The sequence below is a fragment of the Ovis canadensis genome, chromosome 8 (genome assembly GCF_042477335.2).
Source record: "Ovis canadensis isolate MfBH-ARS-UI-01 breed Bighorn chromosome 8, ARS-UI_OviCan_v2, whole genome shotgun sequence".
NCBI lineage: Eukaryota > Metazoa > Chordata > Mammalia > Artiodactyla > Bovidae > Ovis > Ovis canadensis.
Window position 1 is genome coordinate 31,780,959 of NC_091252.1, and position 20,037 is coordinate 31,800,995.

Below are 20,037 nucleotides of genomic sequence, written 5' to 3' on the forward strand. Positions count from 1 at the left end.
TTGTAGGTGTGCATTCCTAGAACCTGAGAAGCCAGTGGCAACCCACTCCAGTACTCTTGCCCAGAAAATCCCATGGACAGAGGAGCCTGGAACAATTTGTAATTCTGCTGCCACCTAGTGGGCAATCATATTTTTACTATTTATGGCCAATAGCATAATAGGAACGAGGACCCTTAAGGAATGATTTTAGAACGACTTCATGATAAAAACTTATATTTATGTCTCTGTTTAATTCAATACTAACAAGAATTAAATGAAAAAATATATTTTATTAGTTTACAAGATAAAGTATTTAAGAAATGGGCAATGGCTAATAGAGTTTTGCCAAGAGAACACACTGGTCATAGCAAACACTCTTCCAACAACACAAGAGAAGACTACACATGGACATCACCAGATGGTCAACACTGAAATCAGACTGATTACATTTTTTGCAGCCAAAGATGGAGAAGCTCTATACAGTCAGCAAAAAGAGACCAGGAGCTGACTGTGGCTCAGATCATGAACTCCTTATTGCCAAATTCAGACTCAAATTGAAGAAAGTAGGGAAACCACTAGACCATTCAGGTATGACCTAAATCAAATCCCTTATGATTATACAGTGGAAGTGAGAAATAGATTTAAGGGACTAGATCTGATAGAGTGCCTGATGAACTATGGACAGAGGTTCATGACATCATACAAGACACAGGAATCAAGACCATCCCCATGGAAAAGAAATACAAAAAAGCAAAATGGCTCTCTGAGGAGGCCTTACAAATAGCTGTGAAAAGAAGGGAAGTGAAAAGCAAAGGAGAATAGGAAAGATATTCCCATTTGAATGCAGAGTTCCAAAGAATAGCAAGGAGAGATAAGAATGCCTTCCTCAGTGATCAATAGAAAGAAATAGAGGAAAACAACAGAATGGGAAAGACTAGAGATCTCTTCAAGAAAATTAGAGATACCAAGGGAACATTTCATGCAAAGATGGGCTCAATAAAGGACAGAAATGGCAGGGACCTAACAGAAGCAGAAGATATTAAGAAGAGGTGGCAAGAATACACAGAAGAACTGTACAAAAAAGGTCTTCACGACCCAGATAATCACAATGGTGTGATCACTCACCTAGAGCCAGACATCCTGGAATGTGAAGTCAAGTGGGCCTTAGAAAGCATCACTACGAACAAAGCTAATAGAGGTGATAAAATTCCAGTTGAGCTATTTCAAATCCTGAAAGATGATGCTGTGAAAGTGTTGCACTCAATATGCCAGCAAATTTTCCAGTCCAGTGGCCACAGGACTGGAAAAGGTCAGTTTTCACTCCAGTCCCAAAGAAAGGCAATGCCAAAGAATGCTCAAACTACCGCGCAATTGCGCTCATCTCACACACTAGTAAAGTAATGCTCAAAATTCTCCAAGCCAGGCGTTGCAGTATGTGAACTGTGAACTTCCAGATGTTCAAGCTGGTTTTAGAAAAGGCAGAGGAACCAGAGACCAAATTGCCAACATCCACTGGATCATCGACAAAGCAAGAGAGTTTCAGAAAGACATCTATTTCTGCTTTATTGACTATGCCAAAGCCTTTGACTGTGTGGATCACAATAAACTGTGCAGAATACTAAAAGAGATGGGAATACCAGACCACCTGACCTGCCTCTTGAGAAGCCTATGTGCAGGTCAGGAAGCAACAGTTAGAACTGGACATGGAACAACAGACTGGTTCCAAATAGGAAAGGGAGTACGTCAAGGCTGTATATTGTCACCCTGCTTATTTAACTTCTATGCAGAGTACATCATGAGAAACGCTGGGCTGGAGGAAGCACAAGCTGGAATCAAGATTGCTGGGAGAAATATCAATAACCTCAGGTATGCAGATGACACCACTCTTATGGCAGAAAGTGAAGAGGAACTAAAGAGCCTCTTGATGAAAGCAAAAGAGGAGAGTGAAAAAGTTGGCTTAAAGCTCAACATTCAGAAAACAAAGATCATGGCATCTAGTCCCATCACTTCATGGGAAATAGATGGGCAAACAGTGGAAACAGTGTCAGACTTTATTTTTGGGGGCTCCAAAATCACTGTAGATGGTGATTGCAGCCATGAAATTAAAAGACGCTTACTCCTTGGAAGGAAAGTTAGGACCAACCTACATAGCATATTCAAAAGCAGAGACATTACTTTGCCAACAAAGGTCCATCTAAGTCAAGGCTATGGTTTTTCCAGTGGTTATGTATGGATGTGAGAGTTGGACTATAAAGAAAGCTGAGCATCGAAGAATTGATGCTTTTGAACTGTGGTGCTGGAGAAGACTCTTGAGAGTCCCTTGGACTGCAAGGAGAATCAGCTAGTCCATCCTAAAGGAGACCAGTCCTGGGTGTTCTTTGGAAGGACTGATATTGAAGCTGAAACTCCAACACTTTGGCCACCTCATGCGAAGAGTTGACTCATTGGTAAAGACCCTGATGCTAGGAGGTATTGGGGGCAGGAGGAGAAGGGGACAACAGAGGATGAGATGGCTGGATGGCATCACTGACTCGATGCACATGAGTTTGGGTGAACTCTGGGAGCTGGTGATGGACAGGGAGGCCTGGCGTGCTGCAGTCCATGGGGTCGCAAAGAGTTGGACACGACTGAGCGACTGGACTGAACTGAACTGAACTGAACGTAAAGATATATCCTTAGGAGCAAAGAATTTGCTTTTAAATTGACTCAAAAAATTACAAGTTTTCATTTTGTCAAGGCAATGAACCCTATTTTCAACTTTTAAACATTTTTTTCTTTGGGGAAAACTGGTTCTAGAAATGGTTTTTTTCCCTAAAAAGTCAAACTATAACACATATGAACAAAATCTTCACAATATTTTTTAAAAGTTTCCCACCATTTATTCATTCACTCAGCATTTCTTTTTGTAGTCTTTCTTTTTTCATTTAAAGAAGCTCTTTTTAACACTGTTGTAAAGTTGGTTCAGGTTGATGAACACTATTTTTTTCTGTCTGAGAAGCTTTCTCTCCCCTTCAATTCTGAATTACAACCATCCTGGGTAAAGCATCCTAGATCATAGGATTATAGTTTGTTCCCCGCCCCCCCCCCACCCTTTGAGTACTTTAAATATATCACGCCACTCCCTTCTGACCTTATAACTCACATTTTAAATACAGCGCTTACACAACTAGTAAGTACTTTAATGGCCTCTTAGAGTAGTCTAGCTTTTTATGAACCAGCTTTCAAAACTTTAGATGACTACTAGAGGAAGCCAGGAAACATTTCAAACTCAGAACATGATGTTTGTAATAGAAGTAAAGAGTATTTAACATTCAGGTACCTCTGTCTCTGTTTCCATTTAACTTTGTGTTTGTTTGTTTGTTTGTTTTTGAAATATCTAAACAAAACTTTGTTATTGAATCAATATGTTTCAGCCTCTCAGTGTCATAATTTTTTTTGTTTTATAACTGCCATTTAGTCAAGATACACATGGAAATTCCAATAACAAGTATGTATTCAAGGAGATAGCTTTTTTAATATTATTAATGTTTTATTTTTGGATAGTCTACTAGGGTTGACTCATTGGAAAAGACTCTGATGCTGGGAAGGATTGGGGGCAGGAGGAGAAGGGGACGACAGAGGATGAGATGGCTGGATGGCATCACCGACTCGATGAACGTGAGTCTGAGTGAATTCTGGGAGTTGGTGATGGACAGGGAGGCCTGGCATGCAGCAATTCATGGGGTCGCAAAGAGTCGGACACGACTGAGCGACTGAACTGAACTGAACTGAGTAGGGTTGACTCTTGGATATTTAGTAGTTTAAGCTTTTGAGAATAGTGAAAGAATGAAGGAATAATAAGCTAATAATAGCTGATTTTTAACCTATATAACATTCTGTATCCTGGGCCATCTAGTTTTGACCTTAAAATATTTCCCTAGATTTTGATTTTTTTTACCTAGCTCTCTTGTAGGAGAGCTCTGATAATTTAAGTGACTTGTGGTATTAGTGTCCTGTCAATTATCTTTAACAAATTCTGTTGCTAATCTTCATGATCACAATCATAAATAGTAAATAATAATTTAGTGTGAATTTATAGATGGTGGTGTAAGGAGAAATATGAAAAAAAAAACCTCTTGAGACTCTACCCTTTTAATTAGCTGTGCCAAGATATAATTAGACTTCACATTGGAAATTAGAAATCAGTATGAGTAGCCCCAAGAAAAAAGGGTCACAATAGTAAAAAGAAAATTATTCTGATAAGCTGATCTCTTTATCCCTGAATAGGGAAAACATTCAAATAGGCCAATTCCCCATTTCCTAGAAAATATGATCACATGAAGGATTTCCCTGGTGGCTCAGACGGCAAAGTGTCTGTCTACAATGTGGGAGACCTGGGTTCGATTCCTGGGTCAGGAAGATCCGCTGGAGAAGGAAATGGCAATCCACTCTAGTACTATTGCCTGGAAAATCCCATGGACAGAGGAGCCTGGTTGGCTACAGTCCATGGGGTCGCAAAGAGTCAGACACGACTGAGCGACGTTCCTGTTCCTGTTCCTGTATGATCACAGGAACCAAGAGAGAGCAAAGCAGCCGAGAGAAGCTGAAGCTCTGAATAGAGGCATGTAGGGAAAGAGGCAGTTGTTTTAAGAGAACGTGAGATGGCATCATTCACATCATGAGTATGAAAAAAAACGCCAGCACCTTCTTCAATTGTAACTGTATAAGTAAGGTATTATATCACACATTTATAATGGACCTTTCCTATTCATGTGTAAGGAGGATGATGTGGGACTCGGAGCTGGAGAAGTACTAGCAAGCCATTATAAATTTCTATTGCAAGATACAGGTTTGAACCACATAAAGGCATGACTGTGCCTCAAGGGTGTGAAGTCTGTAGCAAATTCAGGGTTGGAGACCATAAAATCCTCATTTTTGTCATAAAAGATTGTTACTAGGAATTCTGGAGTTTGAAATTGATCATGGGTGCCAGAGGCTACTCTGCAAAAATGATTAGCAATTACATAAAATCTGACATTTATGTGTCTTTATAGACATTCAAGCAGGCTATAAAAATAACCTTTCAGCCAAAGAAAGTGAGAGACATGACCACTACAGATGCCTCTTCACTGTCCTAGGGGACAGTTTGCATAAGTAGTACTTCATAAATATGCTTATATCTCAGACTTGCTATTTCTAGAAAAAAATGCAAGCTATGTATTACTGAAAATATAAAAGGCTTTGATTGGTGCAGAAGCAGCTAATGCAGCCTGGTTTCTTCTGAATGTATTTCTCAGACTAATGTTTAGAACAATGGGACAACAAGCAACTCAGTCGGTCAGAACTCAGCCGTGCCCTGATGAGTACTGTGCCTACCCAGCTATATAAGCCAGAACTAAACCGTGATGTTAGTTGATTGCTGTTGTGCGTCACTATTAGCACAGAGTAATTCAATGTAATCTATCTACCTGTGCTTAGTGACATTTTAAATGTCTAGGGATATGACAAGGGCATAGATTTGAATCAAACTAGGCAAAATATCAAAGCCGAAGACTTTAAGAGTCCTCCCTGACTCACTATAAGTTTTTTCAGGGTCCTTTTTGTAGTCTGGGGGTCGGGATGTGGGGAGCAGGATTAGAAAAGGAATAGGGAAGAGACTGGCACCAACCATGAAAGTTTTACACGATAACATCCATGTTATAGAAAACTATCTCTGGCAACTAGGCAGAGAAGGGACTGGAGATGGAACTGACCAGAGATGGGGAAGATACTTTGGAGGTCCTTACAATAGGATGATTGAAAGAGAATAAAAGACTGAGCTGCAGCAATGAAAATGGAAATTAAAAGGAATAACATGAAGAGAAGTACATAGATCTTTTCAGTTTTCGAGATCTCATCTTGAACTTTGGCTGGTGTCCTCAGCACACACGTAGTAAAGAGCAGGTAATCCGACACTTACCTGGACCACCCACTTGGTAAGGCTGCCTGAACCACTGGACACCACTGTAACCTGGGTCTGCCAGGAAACTGTCACTTTAGAACTTTCCCTACAGAGGGACTAGTAGGGGATTGGAAACAGATTAGTTAAAATCCCTCCCAGCTCCTCCTTTGGGAGCAAGGCATTTCCTGATGAGGGAATATCATCCCAGCCAAACTGGGAACTTCTCCCGGACTGTGGCAGTCTTTGCATTTCCTACCTTAGCCCTGTGCTGAGCACACACTAGCTTTCAATAATAAAAAGTGATAATAATTTAAAATTGCCTACACTTTCCACTTACTTTATGTAATAACTTTATTCTAAAAAGTTATATATCTATAACACAAGTAAATAAATTAACTGTAGGAAATGGGAAAGTAAACTATACTAATCCAAACAAGCTTTGAAGGAGCAAAACTGAAAACAGTACATGCAAATTAGATGAACCATTGGACTGAGACATAATATTGAAGGGGATGGGTAAACTGAAAGCGCCATGGATTAGTAATAAGCTCTACGAGAAACAAAAATTTTTGTATGTTTACCTGCTATGCTATGACCTCAAAGCCCAGAACAGTACTCAGTGCACAGGAGACACTCGATGAACATCTGTGGAATGAAGAAATGAACTGTCCCGGTTTAAAAGAAAGAAAGAAATATAATTGGCTTTTTTTTTTTCCTATTAGGAGTTGATTTGAGTTTGTTTGTTTATGTTTTTGTTTGGTTGTCCCAATTCTAGAGCTAAAGAAAATATCTCTCATGCAGCTGTAACTTTTTAAAAAATGGAGAACACTGCCAAATAGCAGTATTTTAATCCCATCAGGAACAGAGAACAGACTGCAAACTGTTCTTTCTCTCATGACGTAAGCCACGATTCTCTTTGCCCTGTGGTTCTGCAATGCTAGAGAAGCCTGAGATGGAAAACCATGTGTCGATGCCTGACATTTGGTTCTCTCCAGGGAAATAAATTTATTTAACTAGTTTAATATTTCTTGGTGAACTATTAATGACAGGCTGATTCACAGAGATGTTTTTCTCTAGCTCTATGGATATACTCGATGACGTGTAGAAAATTAAATTAATAAAGGAAAAAACAACACATTTGAATAATGGGAGAATTTTCAAGTGGCATATACGTGCAACCATCAAATATTACCTTATGGCAACATAATTTTTCAGGTAGGAATTCATTCTGTTTATCACGCAGCATGTCCTAAGTGTCCAGTCTCTTCTTAAACTCGCCCAGATGCAGTCTATTTTATTATTGAAGATTCACATTAATTTTTTCATTTGTGTAAGATTAAAATTAAGTATCTATTAAGAGCCAGTGTTTGGGCTATACCCATAGAGAGCTCATAGCCTCCTACAGTTCCCTACAAGGGATTTCATGAATTAAAATGCACTTGTGCTTGGGAACTAGTTAAAGAATGTGAAGGGAAAGAAACATCTTTGAAAGGTTATTAACGTGCCAGGGACATTTAGAAGGGTATCCTTAACCATCCTCTCTAAATAGTTTCTACCTCATGTCTGCTTACTTTTTCTCATCCTGGTCTTTTTTTCTTCTTCATATGCTAATCCCCACTAGACATTGTTCACTGCTCTATGTTCAGCTCTGAGGAGTAGCTGGCATAGAGCAGGGTGTTGTTTTTTTATAGCTGTTGCATGAATGAACTTGAAAGGAAGCCATTCTTATTTTACAAATGAGACCAACACTAATGACTTAAATGATTTGCTAATAATTGTGCAACTCTTAAATCACAAATTAGGGGTTTAAACCTTGGTGTGAACACAAAGCTCATGGTACTTTCCATTATCACATCTCTCAACGCATGTTTCTTTATGGAGATATGAATGTTTTCTTTTGTTGAACACATTACATGAAAGATGCAAAGTTACAGAGATATTGCCCTCAAGAGCTGGACACTTCTAGTTAGGAAGGAAAGAAGTATCTGGAGACCCAACTAAAAGTAGCTCAGTGTCTGGGTTCAGAAAAACCTCAGAGACAGAAACAGGGAGGGTGAGCTGGCCTGGGCTCCCTCCAGGGGAGCACTTTAACTTGGATGGGGTCTGTGGTCCCTTGAATCTGAGGAAGTTGCATGTTATGTTAGTCCTCAGTCCTGCTGGCTCTTTGCAATCCCATGAACTGTAGCCCTCCAGGCTCCTCTAACCACGGAATTCTCCAGGCAAGAATACTGGAGTGGGTTCCCATTCCCTTCTCCAGGGGCTCTCCCCCACCCAGGGAACCCACGTCTCCTCATAGCAGGCAGATTCTTTTTCCTCTGAGCCACCAGGGAACATGAGGACATAGAATAAGTATATTTCTTTAGAGTTGACAGTTTTCCTACAAGCCTTTTTTTTCTGAGTTCCTATCTTCATTTAGATGCCAAAGAATAGAGGATTCTCCCCTCTTTTTGAGAGGGAAGGTGGTAGAAATGTAGAAAAGCTCATTTTGAAGAGTGTTTGGAGAGTTTGCGGTCTAAGAAATGAAGAGGTGGACAAAAACTGTAGGAACTGAGGTTGTTTTGTCTGGAAAAGAGAAAAGTATGGGAGTGGAGGGTGAGGTGAAGAGCTAACTTCAAAAAGTCGCCTGACAGGAAAGTCAGAAGTTGGTTGAAAGCCCTCACACTCGCTTGGTAAACAACTGAAACGACCTGCACTAGAAGGCCTGACTGTTGGCTTTCCCTGGAAGAGAGGTGAAATTCATTCTCTTAAGCACCGAACAGTGAAATTAAAAAATACATATACATGTGATGGAAACACGTTTCTATTCAACACCAAGAATTGCCTTTAAAAGGCATGGAGCTGTTTCGGGAGGAAAGTCTTCCGAGGCGCTCCAGGGGACCGACAGCCCCAGGGTCAAGACGCCCGATCGGGGGTCGCAGGCTGGGGGCGGGGACCCGGAGCCCAGGGCGCGCACGTCAGACTCCAGCTGCGCATCCGGGCTCCCCTGGGAGCGGCGCGGGGCGGGGCGGCAGGGGTCCCGGGAGCTCCGGCCCTGGCTGGGCTGAGGGCGCCGGACCAGAGCTCAGCAGCATGCTGGCCACGGTCGGGAGCCTCCTGCGCCTCCGCCTAGGGCGCATCCCCTGCTGCGCCCCGGGAGCGCCCCCAGATGTCGAGCGGCGGCCGGTCGCGTCTCTCTGGCCCCGGGGTCACCCCCAGTACTCCAGTGGCAGGAGCCCCGGCCGCTCGGAGCCCCCAGGTTCTGGTGAGCAGGGGCTGGGAACGACCCGGGAGGGACGGGTCCGTGGAGCGCTGAGGCTGGAGGATGGAGGCGCGAGTGCGCCCCGATCACTGGGCCGTCGGTCTCTCTGTCACTCTGTATGTCCCTGTCGCTTTCGCAGCCGAGAAGGTCCATAGGGTCCCCGCTGAGCACAAGCCGTCGCAATTCGACAAGAGAATCCTGCTGTGGACCGGGCGTTTCAAAGCGATGGAGGATATCCCGCCTCGGATTCCGTAAGTGTGCCGGGCCGGGTTGAGGGCCCCTTGGAGGGTCCGCCCCAGGCCTGGAAGGCTCGGGGTCCACCCACTTCCCGACCTGGGCGCACAGAGGTCGGGAGAGGTGTGCAGAGCCACACGGGTTTTCATAGTACTACTTACCACTCTAAAGGAATTACTCACGCGCCCCTAGTGCGGTTAAATGCCAAGCTCCTTCACTGGACTGTGAGAGACAAGCTAAGCTTATGGGGAGACTGTTGAAGTCGGGTGAAAATCCCGAAGTTCAGTGGGTACTTCCACGGTCACTCAGATACCCGCCCCCGGCGAACTCCGGGGCCGGGAGGCAGTGGAGCCCTTAAGCCAAACAAAAACCAAGGTCCTCGCATACGCCCGGCTGGCTGAGAGGCGGAGGGGCCCTGGCCTGGGCTGGGGAGGGGAGGAGTTGCGGCTCCCTGATCCACCCAAGGAAGGATCATGACTCGCAGGGTGGCCGGAGAGTCTCTGGGAAGAAGCCACATCCATGTGACCTCCTCTTCTGGGGCGGGAGATGCCTGGTGTACGCGGTTCTGCAGCCCTCTGAGCGCGGGTTTTCTGGGACTAAGCCAGGGCGCATCTGTGTCTCTGGCCTCCTCATCCCATACCCAAGACACACGTTCGCTTGATAAAACCTAAGCTGACAACTTCAACACCAGGGTAAATGTAATCTTTTACGAAAACAAAAATAAAGTAAAGGTCACGCGTAAAAAACATTTTTTACAGCTTCAGTTTATGCAAAGCCCAGAAATCTTCCCAGCACTTTACAAGGGAGTGGTTAAAAGGGGAAGGAAGGAAACTAAAGATAAAGCCAATCTACCACTTTTTAAACTGTTCTCAAAAAAGAAGTGAGACTAGAACTATAAAATCCAATAAGTATTTCAGATGTTCAAATATTATTTTATATGATGTGATCAATGCCTGTTAGATGATGGAAACTGGGTCTACACCTTGCTCTGTGCATATTGTGCACACTTTTTATTGATTGTTAATTTATTAGTCATCAACAGCATTTCAAATGGGAAAAATACGGTGGGAAATGTTCAGTAATGAATTCTCAAGCATTTTTATCCCTTTCTTGGATTAAATGATTTAATGAGGAATGGACATGGAATTTGAACTCTGTTTTCAGCACTTACTCACCATGGAGATCTTTTTTTTAATATTATAAAACAAATTTTGTTTTCCTTGAGATCTATAATTTAGCCCAGAGCAGAAATTAGCCCCAGAAGAGCTTAAAAAGACCATCCTCAGTGTTTTTGGATTTTGGATTTTAGGGCTATATGAGAGTAATCAAAAATGTAAAGAACCTGCATTGTTGTAAATTAACGCATGTCTAGAGATTCTAGACCCAGTATTATAGCAATATAGCTGTATATGTGAAGAGACCCATTTTACAGAAATAATTCTTCCCCAGGATCACAGTCAAAGAAATATCGTAAAAAAGGAGAAATTCTGTTAAATTAACTTTGAGCAAGGTGCCTAGGAAAAGTATTATAGTTTTGGGTTGGAGACATGAAAGTATTTGAATATTTTTTATTATTTTCTATAATTTTCAAATCATTGCTATTTAGGAGAGATATGCCTCCTAAGCTAAGTGTTAAATTTACAATGTAAACAGCTTTCACTTTTATGCTTTTAATGGACATATAATTAACAAGTGACCTATAATTTTTGTACCATACACTAATGATATTTAATAATGACTGTACTTTTCCCTTTCTTTTCAGTGTTAAACTAATTTGGTATAGCAGTTCAAAGACAGATGGATGGGTAAAAAAGATCAGATCTTTCAGGTTCCATCTGGAACAAAAATCAACAAGTGTAATCTAATAATGTACTAATATTCACCTGTTTGCAACTAATATCTTAAAACTTATATTAATCTGGCTAAAACCTGAGGAAAACAGGCTAGATATTGGTTTTCTGTGTTCTTTCAACTAGTGGAAAGTTAAAGATATATTTTCTAAGAGGAATTGCTTTTTTTTATGTTACTGGATTCTATTCAAATGGCATAGATAAGGAAAAATACTGCTGAATATTTTCTCAGAAATCATTCTTTACTTATATCTATTTATAAGCTGCCACTTCATATTACTGCAGCAATATAAATAATAAATACCTGTTAATTTGAAATTAGTAAGATAATGTACTAGAATGTGTAAGGCTTTCACATCTGCCAGTTGCATTCAGGGAAATTTTTGGAATATTTACGTAAAAAATCATTGTCTATTATGCCAGTCAGGAAATCATATTGCTTTAATGTAATTAATAGAATACACATCTTGGTTTAGGCCAGAAATGATAGATGCTGCAAGAAACAAAGCTCGGGTGAAAGCTTGTTACATAATGATTGGACTCACAATCATTGCCTGCTTTGCAGTGATAGCATCAGCCAAAAGGGTGAGTACCACTTTAAAGTAAAAATAGACTTGTGAATTTTAAGAAGGATTATGAGCTTTGTTCTCATTTGGGGGATTATTGCTAGTTTTCCAATGTAAGAACAGTCTCATCTCAGACAGCTTGACCCATCCTCACATTATCAATTGTACTGAAAACAACACTGTTCATGGAAATTTGAGTCAACAAATTAACTATCTGGACAGAAGGGATAGAAGCTTGTTTCCATTTATAAGACAAAGAAAAATGAGAAATTACAGTTTATAACCTGGTTAAAATAGGCAAAGGAAGAACTTTTTTGTATGAAAGTTATCCAAACTACACCCTTCCTTAAATCATGAACTGTTTAGCTATGGCATCAGTTCAGTTCAGTTGCTCAGTCATGTCCGACTCTTTGCGACCCCATGAACTGCAGCACGCCAGGCTTCCCTGTCCATCACCAACTCCTGGAGCTTACACTCATGGCCATCGAGTCGGTGATGCCATCCAATCATCTCACCCTCTGTCGTTCCATTCTCCTCCCACCTTCAATCTTTCCCAACATCAGGGTCTTTTCCAATGAGTCAGTCCTTTGCATCAGGTGGCCAAAGTATTGGCATTTCAGCTTCAGCATCAGTCCTTCCAATGAATATTCAGGATTGATCTCCTTTAGGATGGACTGGTTGGATCTCCTTGCAGTCCAAGGGACTCTCAAGAGTCTTCTCCAACACCACAGTTCAAAAGCATCAATTCTTTGGCACTCAGCTTTCTTTACAGTCCAACTCTCACATCCATACATGACTACTGGAAAAACCATAGCCTTGAGACTATGTAAAAGATATTGCAATAAACTAGGCAACAGATGGTTATCTCAGACAAGGGTGATATCAGGAGAGATGATGTGGAGTGGTCCAACTGGGATATATTTTTAAACAGAGCCAATAGGATTGCTGGTGTATAATGACTTACATATGAGTAGCTGGGAGGATAATGAAATAGTACCTGAGTGAGAGTGTTTCAGATGCAGTGGTCAGGGAAGCTCACTCTGAGAAGAATGAGAATAAGTCATCAGGGTAAGGCCAAGAGAATGAGGAAAGCCTATAGAGAGTAAAGTGTCTGGTGTATTAAGAAAAACAAAACACACAGAACTAATGTGGCTGAAGTATAAAGGGAAGACAGTTTGAAACATGAAGGGTCCAGGCAGTATTGGAATCCAGTCTGTCATTTAGGAGCTAGAGAATCACCAACTGGATAGGCAGGTTACTAAGTAGGTTAAAAACTAGAGATGACTGAATTTCTTTATTTTTATTAAGTGTTCATCCCAATAAACATTTACTAAAATTTCCATTTGATAAGAATAATTTCAAAGGCTAAGTTATTTGCCAAGCCAACAGAAAGAAACAGATATGTATACGGACTTCCCTGATGGTCCAGTGGTTAAGACCATGTTTCCACTGCAGGGGCAAGGCTTCCATTCCTGGTCTGAGAACTAAGATCCCCACATGCCACATGGCATGGCCAAAATAAAAGAATAGATATATAGATAACATTAGGGCTTCCTAGACGGCACTAGTGATAAAGAACCCGCATGACAGTGCAGGAGACATAAGACACATATAGGAAACAGGAGACACGGGTTCAATCCTTGGGTCGAGATCATCCCCTAGAAGAGGGCATGGTAACCCACTCCAGTATTCTTTCCTGGAGAATCCCAGGGACAGAGCTGCCTGGCAGGCTACAGTCCATAGCATCACAGAGAGTCAAAGATGCTTGGTTGGTTCCAGGCAAACTATTCTGTGTGATGAGGCTACCAAAATCCAGTTCAATCCCTGGCTGTGTTACTAAAACACAGTTCCAAAACAAAGAAGTTATAATTACACTCTAATGGGCTCAGTTGTAGGTGCCACCATGAAGAAGGACACTGATAAACTGGAGTGTGTCCAGAGGAGAGTTCAACACAGAGGAAAGTTGTTAAGAATGGAGAAATTCAGACTAGAGAAAAGATGATTCACAGAGATATCAATATTTGTGGGGCTGCATTTCATGGTAAAAACTAATCAGCAGATGCAAGAATTGGGGAAAAGCAAGAAGCAAAATTAGAGAGTTATTACCTCATAATTTCCCTTCAGAAAATACATATTAGAGATGGCAAGGAAAAGGGCTCATATACAGGACACAGGCAAACTAGACTCCGTGGTCATCACTTCAAAATTTTGCACTTCTACTTCATGATTCTATGCACAGACATACTGGAATGTGAAGTCAGGTGGGCCTTAGAAAGCATCACTATGAACAAAGTTAGTGGAGGTGATGAAATTCCAGTTGAGCTATTTCAAATCCTGAAAGATGATGCTGGGAAAGTGCTGCACTCAATATGTTAGCAAATTTGGAAAACTCAGCAGTGGCCACGAGACTGGAAAGGGTCAGTTTTCATTCCAATCCCAAAGAAAGGCAACGCCAAAGATGCTCACAGTACATACAATTGCACTCATCTCACACACTAGTAAAGTGATGCTCAAAATTATCCAAGCCAGGCTTCAGCAATATGTGAACTGTGAACTTCAGATGTTCAGGTTGGTTCTCGAAAAGGCAGAGGAACCAGAGATCAAATTGCCAACATCTGCTGGATCATGGAAAAACCAAGAGAGTGGCAGAAAAACATCTATTTCTGCTTTATGACTATAAAGAAGCCTTTGACTGTGTGGATCACAATAAACTGTGAAAAATTCTGAAAGAGATGGGAATACCAGACCACCTCTTGAGAAACCTATATGCAGGTCAGGAAGCAACAGTTAGAACTGGACATGGAACAACCGACTGGTTCCAAATGGGAAAAGGAGTACGTTAGGGCTGCATATTGTCACCCTGCTTATTTAACTTACATGCAGAGTACATCAGGAGAAAGCTGGGCTGGAGGAAGCAAAAGCTGGAATCAAGATTGCCAGGAGAAATATCAATAAACTCAGATATGCAGATGACACCACCCTTATGGCAGAAAGTGAAGAACTAAAGAGCCTCTTGATGCAAGTGAAAGAAGAGAGTGAAAAAGTTGGCTTAAAGCTCAACATTCAGAAAACTAAGATCATGGCATCCGGTCCCATCACTTCATGGCAAATAGATGGGGAATCAGTGGAAACAGTGGCTGACTTTATTTTTCTGGGCTCCAAAATCACTGTGGATGGTGATTGCAGCCATGAAATTAAAAGATGCTTACTCCTTGAAAGAAAAGTTATGACCAAACTAGATAGCATACTAAAAAGCAGAGACATTACTTTGTCAACAAAGGTCCGTCTGGTCAGTTCAGTTCAGTTGCTCAGTTGTGTCTGACTCTTTGCGACCCCATGAACCGCAGCATGCCAGGCTTCCCTGTCCATCACCAACTCCTGGAGTCCACCCAAGCCCATGAGTCGGTGGTGCCATCCAACCATCTCATCCTCTGTCGTCCCCTTCTCCTCCTGCCCTCAATCTTTCCCAGCATCAGGATCTTTTCAAATGAGTCAGCTCTTCTCATCAAGTGGCCAAAGTATTGAAGTTTCAGCTTTAGCATCAGTCCTTCCAATGAACACCCAGGGCTGATCTCCTTTAGAATGGACTGGTTGGATCTCCTTGCAGTCCAAGGGACTCTCAAGTCTTCTCCAGCACCACAGTTCAAAAGCATCAATTCTTCAGTGCTCAGCTGTCTTCACAGTCCAACTCTCACATCCATACATGACCACTGGAAAAACCATAGCCTTGACTAGACAGACCTTTGTTGCTTTTTAAAAATATGCTGTCTAGGTGGGTCATAACTTTCCTTCCAAGGAGTAAGCGTCTTTTAATTTCATGGCTGCAATCACCATCCACAGTGATTTTGGAGATCAGAAAAATAAAGTCAGCCACTGTTTCCACTGATTCTTCATCTATTTGCCATGAAGTGATGGGACCAGATGTCATGGATCTTAGTTTTCTGAATGTTGAGCTTTAAGCCAACTTTTTCACTCTCCTGTTTCACTTTCATCAAGAGGCTCTTATAGTTCGTCTTCACTTTCTGCCATAAGGGTGGTGTCATCTGCATATCTGAGGTTATTGATATTTCTCCTGGCAATCTTGATTCTAGCTTGTGCTTCTTCCAGCCCAGCATTTCTCATGATGTATTCTGCATATAAGTTAAATAAGCAGGGTGACAGTATGCAGCCCTGACGTACCCCTTTTCCTATTTGGAACCAGTCGGTTGTTCCATGTCCAGTTCTAACTGTTGCTTCCTGACCTGCATATAGGTTTCTCAAGAGGTGGTCTGGTATTCCCATCTCTTTCAGAATTTTCCAGTTTATTGTGATCCACATTGTCAAAGGCTTCGTTATAGTCAATAAAGCAGAAATAGATGTTTTTCTGGAACTCTCTTGCTTTGTTGATGATCCAGTGGATGTTGGCAATTTGATCTTTGGTTCCTGTGCTTTCTTGAAAACCAACTTGAACTTCTGGAAGTTCACAGTTCACATATTGCTAAAGCCTGACTTGGAGAATTTTGAGCATTACTTTACTAGTGTGTGAGATGAGTGCAGTTGTATGGTAGTGTGAACAACTTTGGTGTTGCCTTTCTTTGGGATTGGAATGAAAACTGACCTTTTCTGGTCCTGTGGCCACTGCTGAGTTTTCAAAATTTGCTAACATATTGAGTGCAGCACTTTCACAGCATCATCTTTCAGGATTTGAAACAGCTCAACTGGAATTCCATCACCTCCACTAACTTTGTTCGTAGTGCTGCTTTCTAAGGCCCACTTGACTTCACATTCCAGGATGTCTGGCTCTAGGTAAGTGATCACACCATCATGATTATCTGGGTTGTGAAGATCTTTTTTGTACAGTTCTTCTGTGTATTCTTGCCACCTCTTCTTAATATCTTCTGCTTCTGTTAGGTCCCTGCCATTTCTGTCCTTTATTGAGCCCATCTTTGCATGAAATGTTCCCTTGGTATCTCTAATTTTCTTGAAGAGACCTCTAGTCTTTCCCATTCTATTGTTTTCTTCTATTTCTTTGCATTGATCACTGAGGAAGGCTTTCTTATCTCTCCTTGCTATGCTTTGGAACTCTGCATTCAAATGGGTATATCTTTCCTTTTCTCCTTTGCTTTTCACTTCCCTTCTTTTCACAGCTATTTGTAAAGCCTCCTCAGACAGCCATTTTGCTTTTTTGCATTTCTTTTCCATGGAGATGGTCTTGATTCCTGTTTCCTGTACAATGTCATGAACATCCATCCATAGTTCATCAGGCACTCTATCAGATCTAGTCCCTTAAATCTATTTCTTACTTCCACTGTATAGTCATAAGGGATTTGATTTAGGTCATACCTGAATGGTCTAGTGGTTTTCGCCACTTGCTTCAGTTTCAATCTGAATTTGGCAATAAGGAGTTCATGATCTGAGCCACAGTCAGTTCCCGGTCTTGTTTTTGCTGACTGTATAGAGCTTCTCCATCTTTGGCTGCAAAGAATATAATCAGTCTGATTTCGGTGTTGACCATCTGGTGATGTCCATGTGTAGAGTCTTCTCTTGTGTTGTTGGAAGAGGGTGTTTGCTATGACCAGTGCGTTCTCTTGGCAGAACTCTATTAGCCTTTGCCTTGCTTCATTCTGTACTCCAAGGCCAAACTTGCCTATTACTCCAGGTGTTTCTTGACTTCGTACTTTTGCATTCTAGTCCCCTATAATGAAAAGGACATCTTTTTTTGGGTTTTAGTTCTAGAAGGTCTTGTAAGTCTTCTTAGAACTGTTCAACTTCAGCTTCTTCAGCGTTATTGGTCGGGGCATAGACTTGGATTACCGTGATATTTAATGATTTGCCTTGGAAATGAACAAAGATCATTCTGTCATTTTTGAGATTGCATCCAAGTACTGCATTTTGGACTCTTTTGTTGACCATGATGGCTACTCCATTTCTTCTAAGGGATTCCTAAGCTATGGTTTTTCCAGTAGTCACGTATGGATGTGAGTTGGACTATAAAGAAAGCTGAGCTCCAAAGAATTGATGCTTTTGAACTGTGGTGTTGGAGAGGACTCTTGAGAGTCTCCTGGACTGCAAGGAGATTCAACCAGTCCATCCTAAAGGAGATCAATCCTGGGTGTTCATTGGAAGGTCTGATGTTGAAGCTGAAACTCCAATACTTTGGACACCTGATGCGAAGAGCTGACTCATTTGAAAAGACCCTGATGCCTGGAAAGATTGAGGGCAGGAGGAGGATGACATCACCAACTCAATGGTTTGAGTTGGGTAGGCTCTCTGAGTTGGTGATGGACAGGGAGACCTGGCATGCTGCGGTTCATGGGTTGCAAAGAGTCGGACACAACTGAGCAACTGAACTGAACTGTATCCATCTTCTTTCTCTCCAATCACCTGTCACTTTGAATAATTAATGTTACCTTATCTAAGATGCTGTCAGATAGAGATGGAGAAATGGTTAGCAATTTGAGATTTGTTCGGAAAGGTAAAAAGGATAGACCTTTATGGTAAGTTCAGTGTGGCAAGAGAAAACAAAATGGAAGAATGACATCAAAAAAGCCTGGATTTCTGGCTTTAGAATGTAAGATGGATGGTGTTGCCATTCCCCATGTGTACAGCTGGGGAAAGAACTGGTAGGCCTGACAGACAAAATATATCAAGTCCTCTATTTTGGATATGTTAAGTGTGAAACGCATAACAGACTTCCATCAATATCTATTAGATTTTTTTTTTTTCTGCAAAGTACTTTGTATGTTCTTCAGTCTGAGGGACCTATTGCTTTGCTCACTTCTGAAAAAGTGTAAGCTGTTATTACTTCAAATATGACCTCTCCCCTCATTCTAATAACTCACCTGGTGGGAATATATGTTGGAATTTCTAATTATCCATGTCTCTTAACTTCTCTATTTTTTTGTACTTATATCTCTGTGCTGCATTTAGATTATTTCCTCTGATCCGTTTTGTAGCTAGAGTTCTTTCCTCCTGATCACAATGCTAATTATCTTCTCTTTTTACAAGTAATTTTTTCTCCCCCAGGTAAATGCTTAGTGTTCTTGCCAGTTATCAGGCTGGTAAGAGCTTTAGTCATTTCACAGGAATACCTCAGCTCCATGCCCATGATCTAAATCCTGAACTTGCCTATTGGTATAGCGATTCAACTTCTAGCCCACAGCTGTTAAAGCCATTATTTCCCCCTAATAAAGCCATTTCCGTCTATCCTGGCTTTTGTCCTTCTCATTCCCCATCAACTTATGCCTTTTGCATTCTTTTCGTAAAAGGTACCTGAGGATTTCCCTTTCTTGATTTTGAGTTTAACTATTTGAAAGTGATTTATTTTTTGTCCAACAACTATATCTTTGCGTGCCAAGAGGAGGTGGGGGCAGATTTCTGATACAGCGGTACTGTTGTCTAGAAGTCTAATAACTTAGGCAGATTTTTTCTGTATCAAAGGATTGTTTTTCTGAAATGCTACATGTGATTGATGCTTTGTTATTTTTCTTCTTTCATGGAGTCTGCTATGTATCTCTAAAATACAAATTTTTCCAGAGCGTCAAAATGCTTTGCCTTTTGCTTCTGCAGGCTGCAGAACGACATGAATCTTTAACAAGTTGGAACCTGGCAAAGAAGGCAAAATGGCGTGAAGAAGCGGCACTGGCTGCACAGGCCAAGGCTAAATGATATTCTAACTGACAAAGTGTTCATTGGAATATCATCACTATTACCAGCAACAATAAATGATAGGTAAAAGAGAATATTTAACAACGTACTTGTCAAGGCTTTATTTTGGTAACAAGAATAGCAAAATCTTTTTTTATTTCTACTTTTAGTAAATTTTTGCTGAATTATAACATACATTTAGAAAGTGCACAAAAGTGTACAGTTTGATAGAATTTTAGTGAATACTCCTGTATAACTGTTCAGGTCAAGACGTAAAACATCTCCTTTCTGCCTTATTTCTGCCCTCAGTCATTACCACACAGATAAAAAAAGATGTTGTTTTATCACCGTAGACTAGTTTTGCCTGTTTTAACTTTATATACACAGAATTATATAATATACACTTGTGTAAATTCTTATACTCAGTATTATACTGTGAGATTCATCAACAGACTGTGAGTAGCAGGAAGTCATTCATTTTCATTGTTATAGTATTCCATTGTATGAATATGCCAGTTTATCTGGTTATTTGGTCCAGTTTTTAGCCACTAGAGATAATGCTAAAATGAGCATCCTGGGGACTTCCTTGGCGGTGCAGTGGTTGAGACTCTGCACTTCCACCGC

The 20,037-nt window shown here is 41.2% G+C and overlaps 1 protein-coding gene across 2 annotated transcripts; it reads left to right on the forward strand.

Annotated features, from left to right (window-relative positions):
• Window positions 1–6,640: 6,640 nt before the first annotated feature.
• Window positions 6,641–19,518, forward strand: FAM162B (family with sequence similarity 162 member B). Of its 2 annotated transcripts, none has more exons than XM_069599186.1 (4): window positions 6,641–9,140; window positions 9,277–9,388; window positions 11,698–11,806; window positions 19,336–19,518. In XM_069599186.1, exons 1-4 carry the CDS (start codon window positions 8,732–8,734, stop codon window positions 19,432–19,434), a joined length of 729 nt encoding a protein of 242 aa, XP_069455287.1. In that variant the 5' UTR covers window positions 6,641–8,731; the 3' UTR covers window positions 19,435–19,518. The 2 variants fall into 2 exon arrangements, with proteins under 2 accessions (XP_069455287.1, XP_069455288.1); XM_069599187.1 differs by lacking the exon at window positions 19,336–19,518 and adding an exon at window positions 16,468–16,567.
• The last annotated feature ends 519 nt before the right edge of the window (window positions 19,519–20,037 follow it).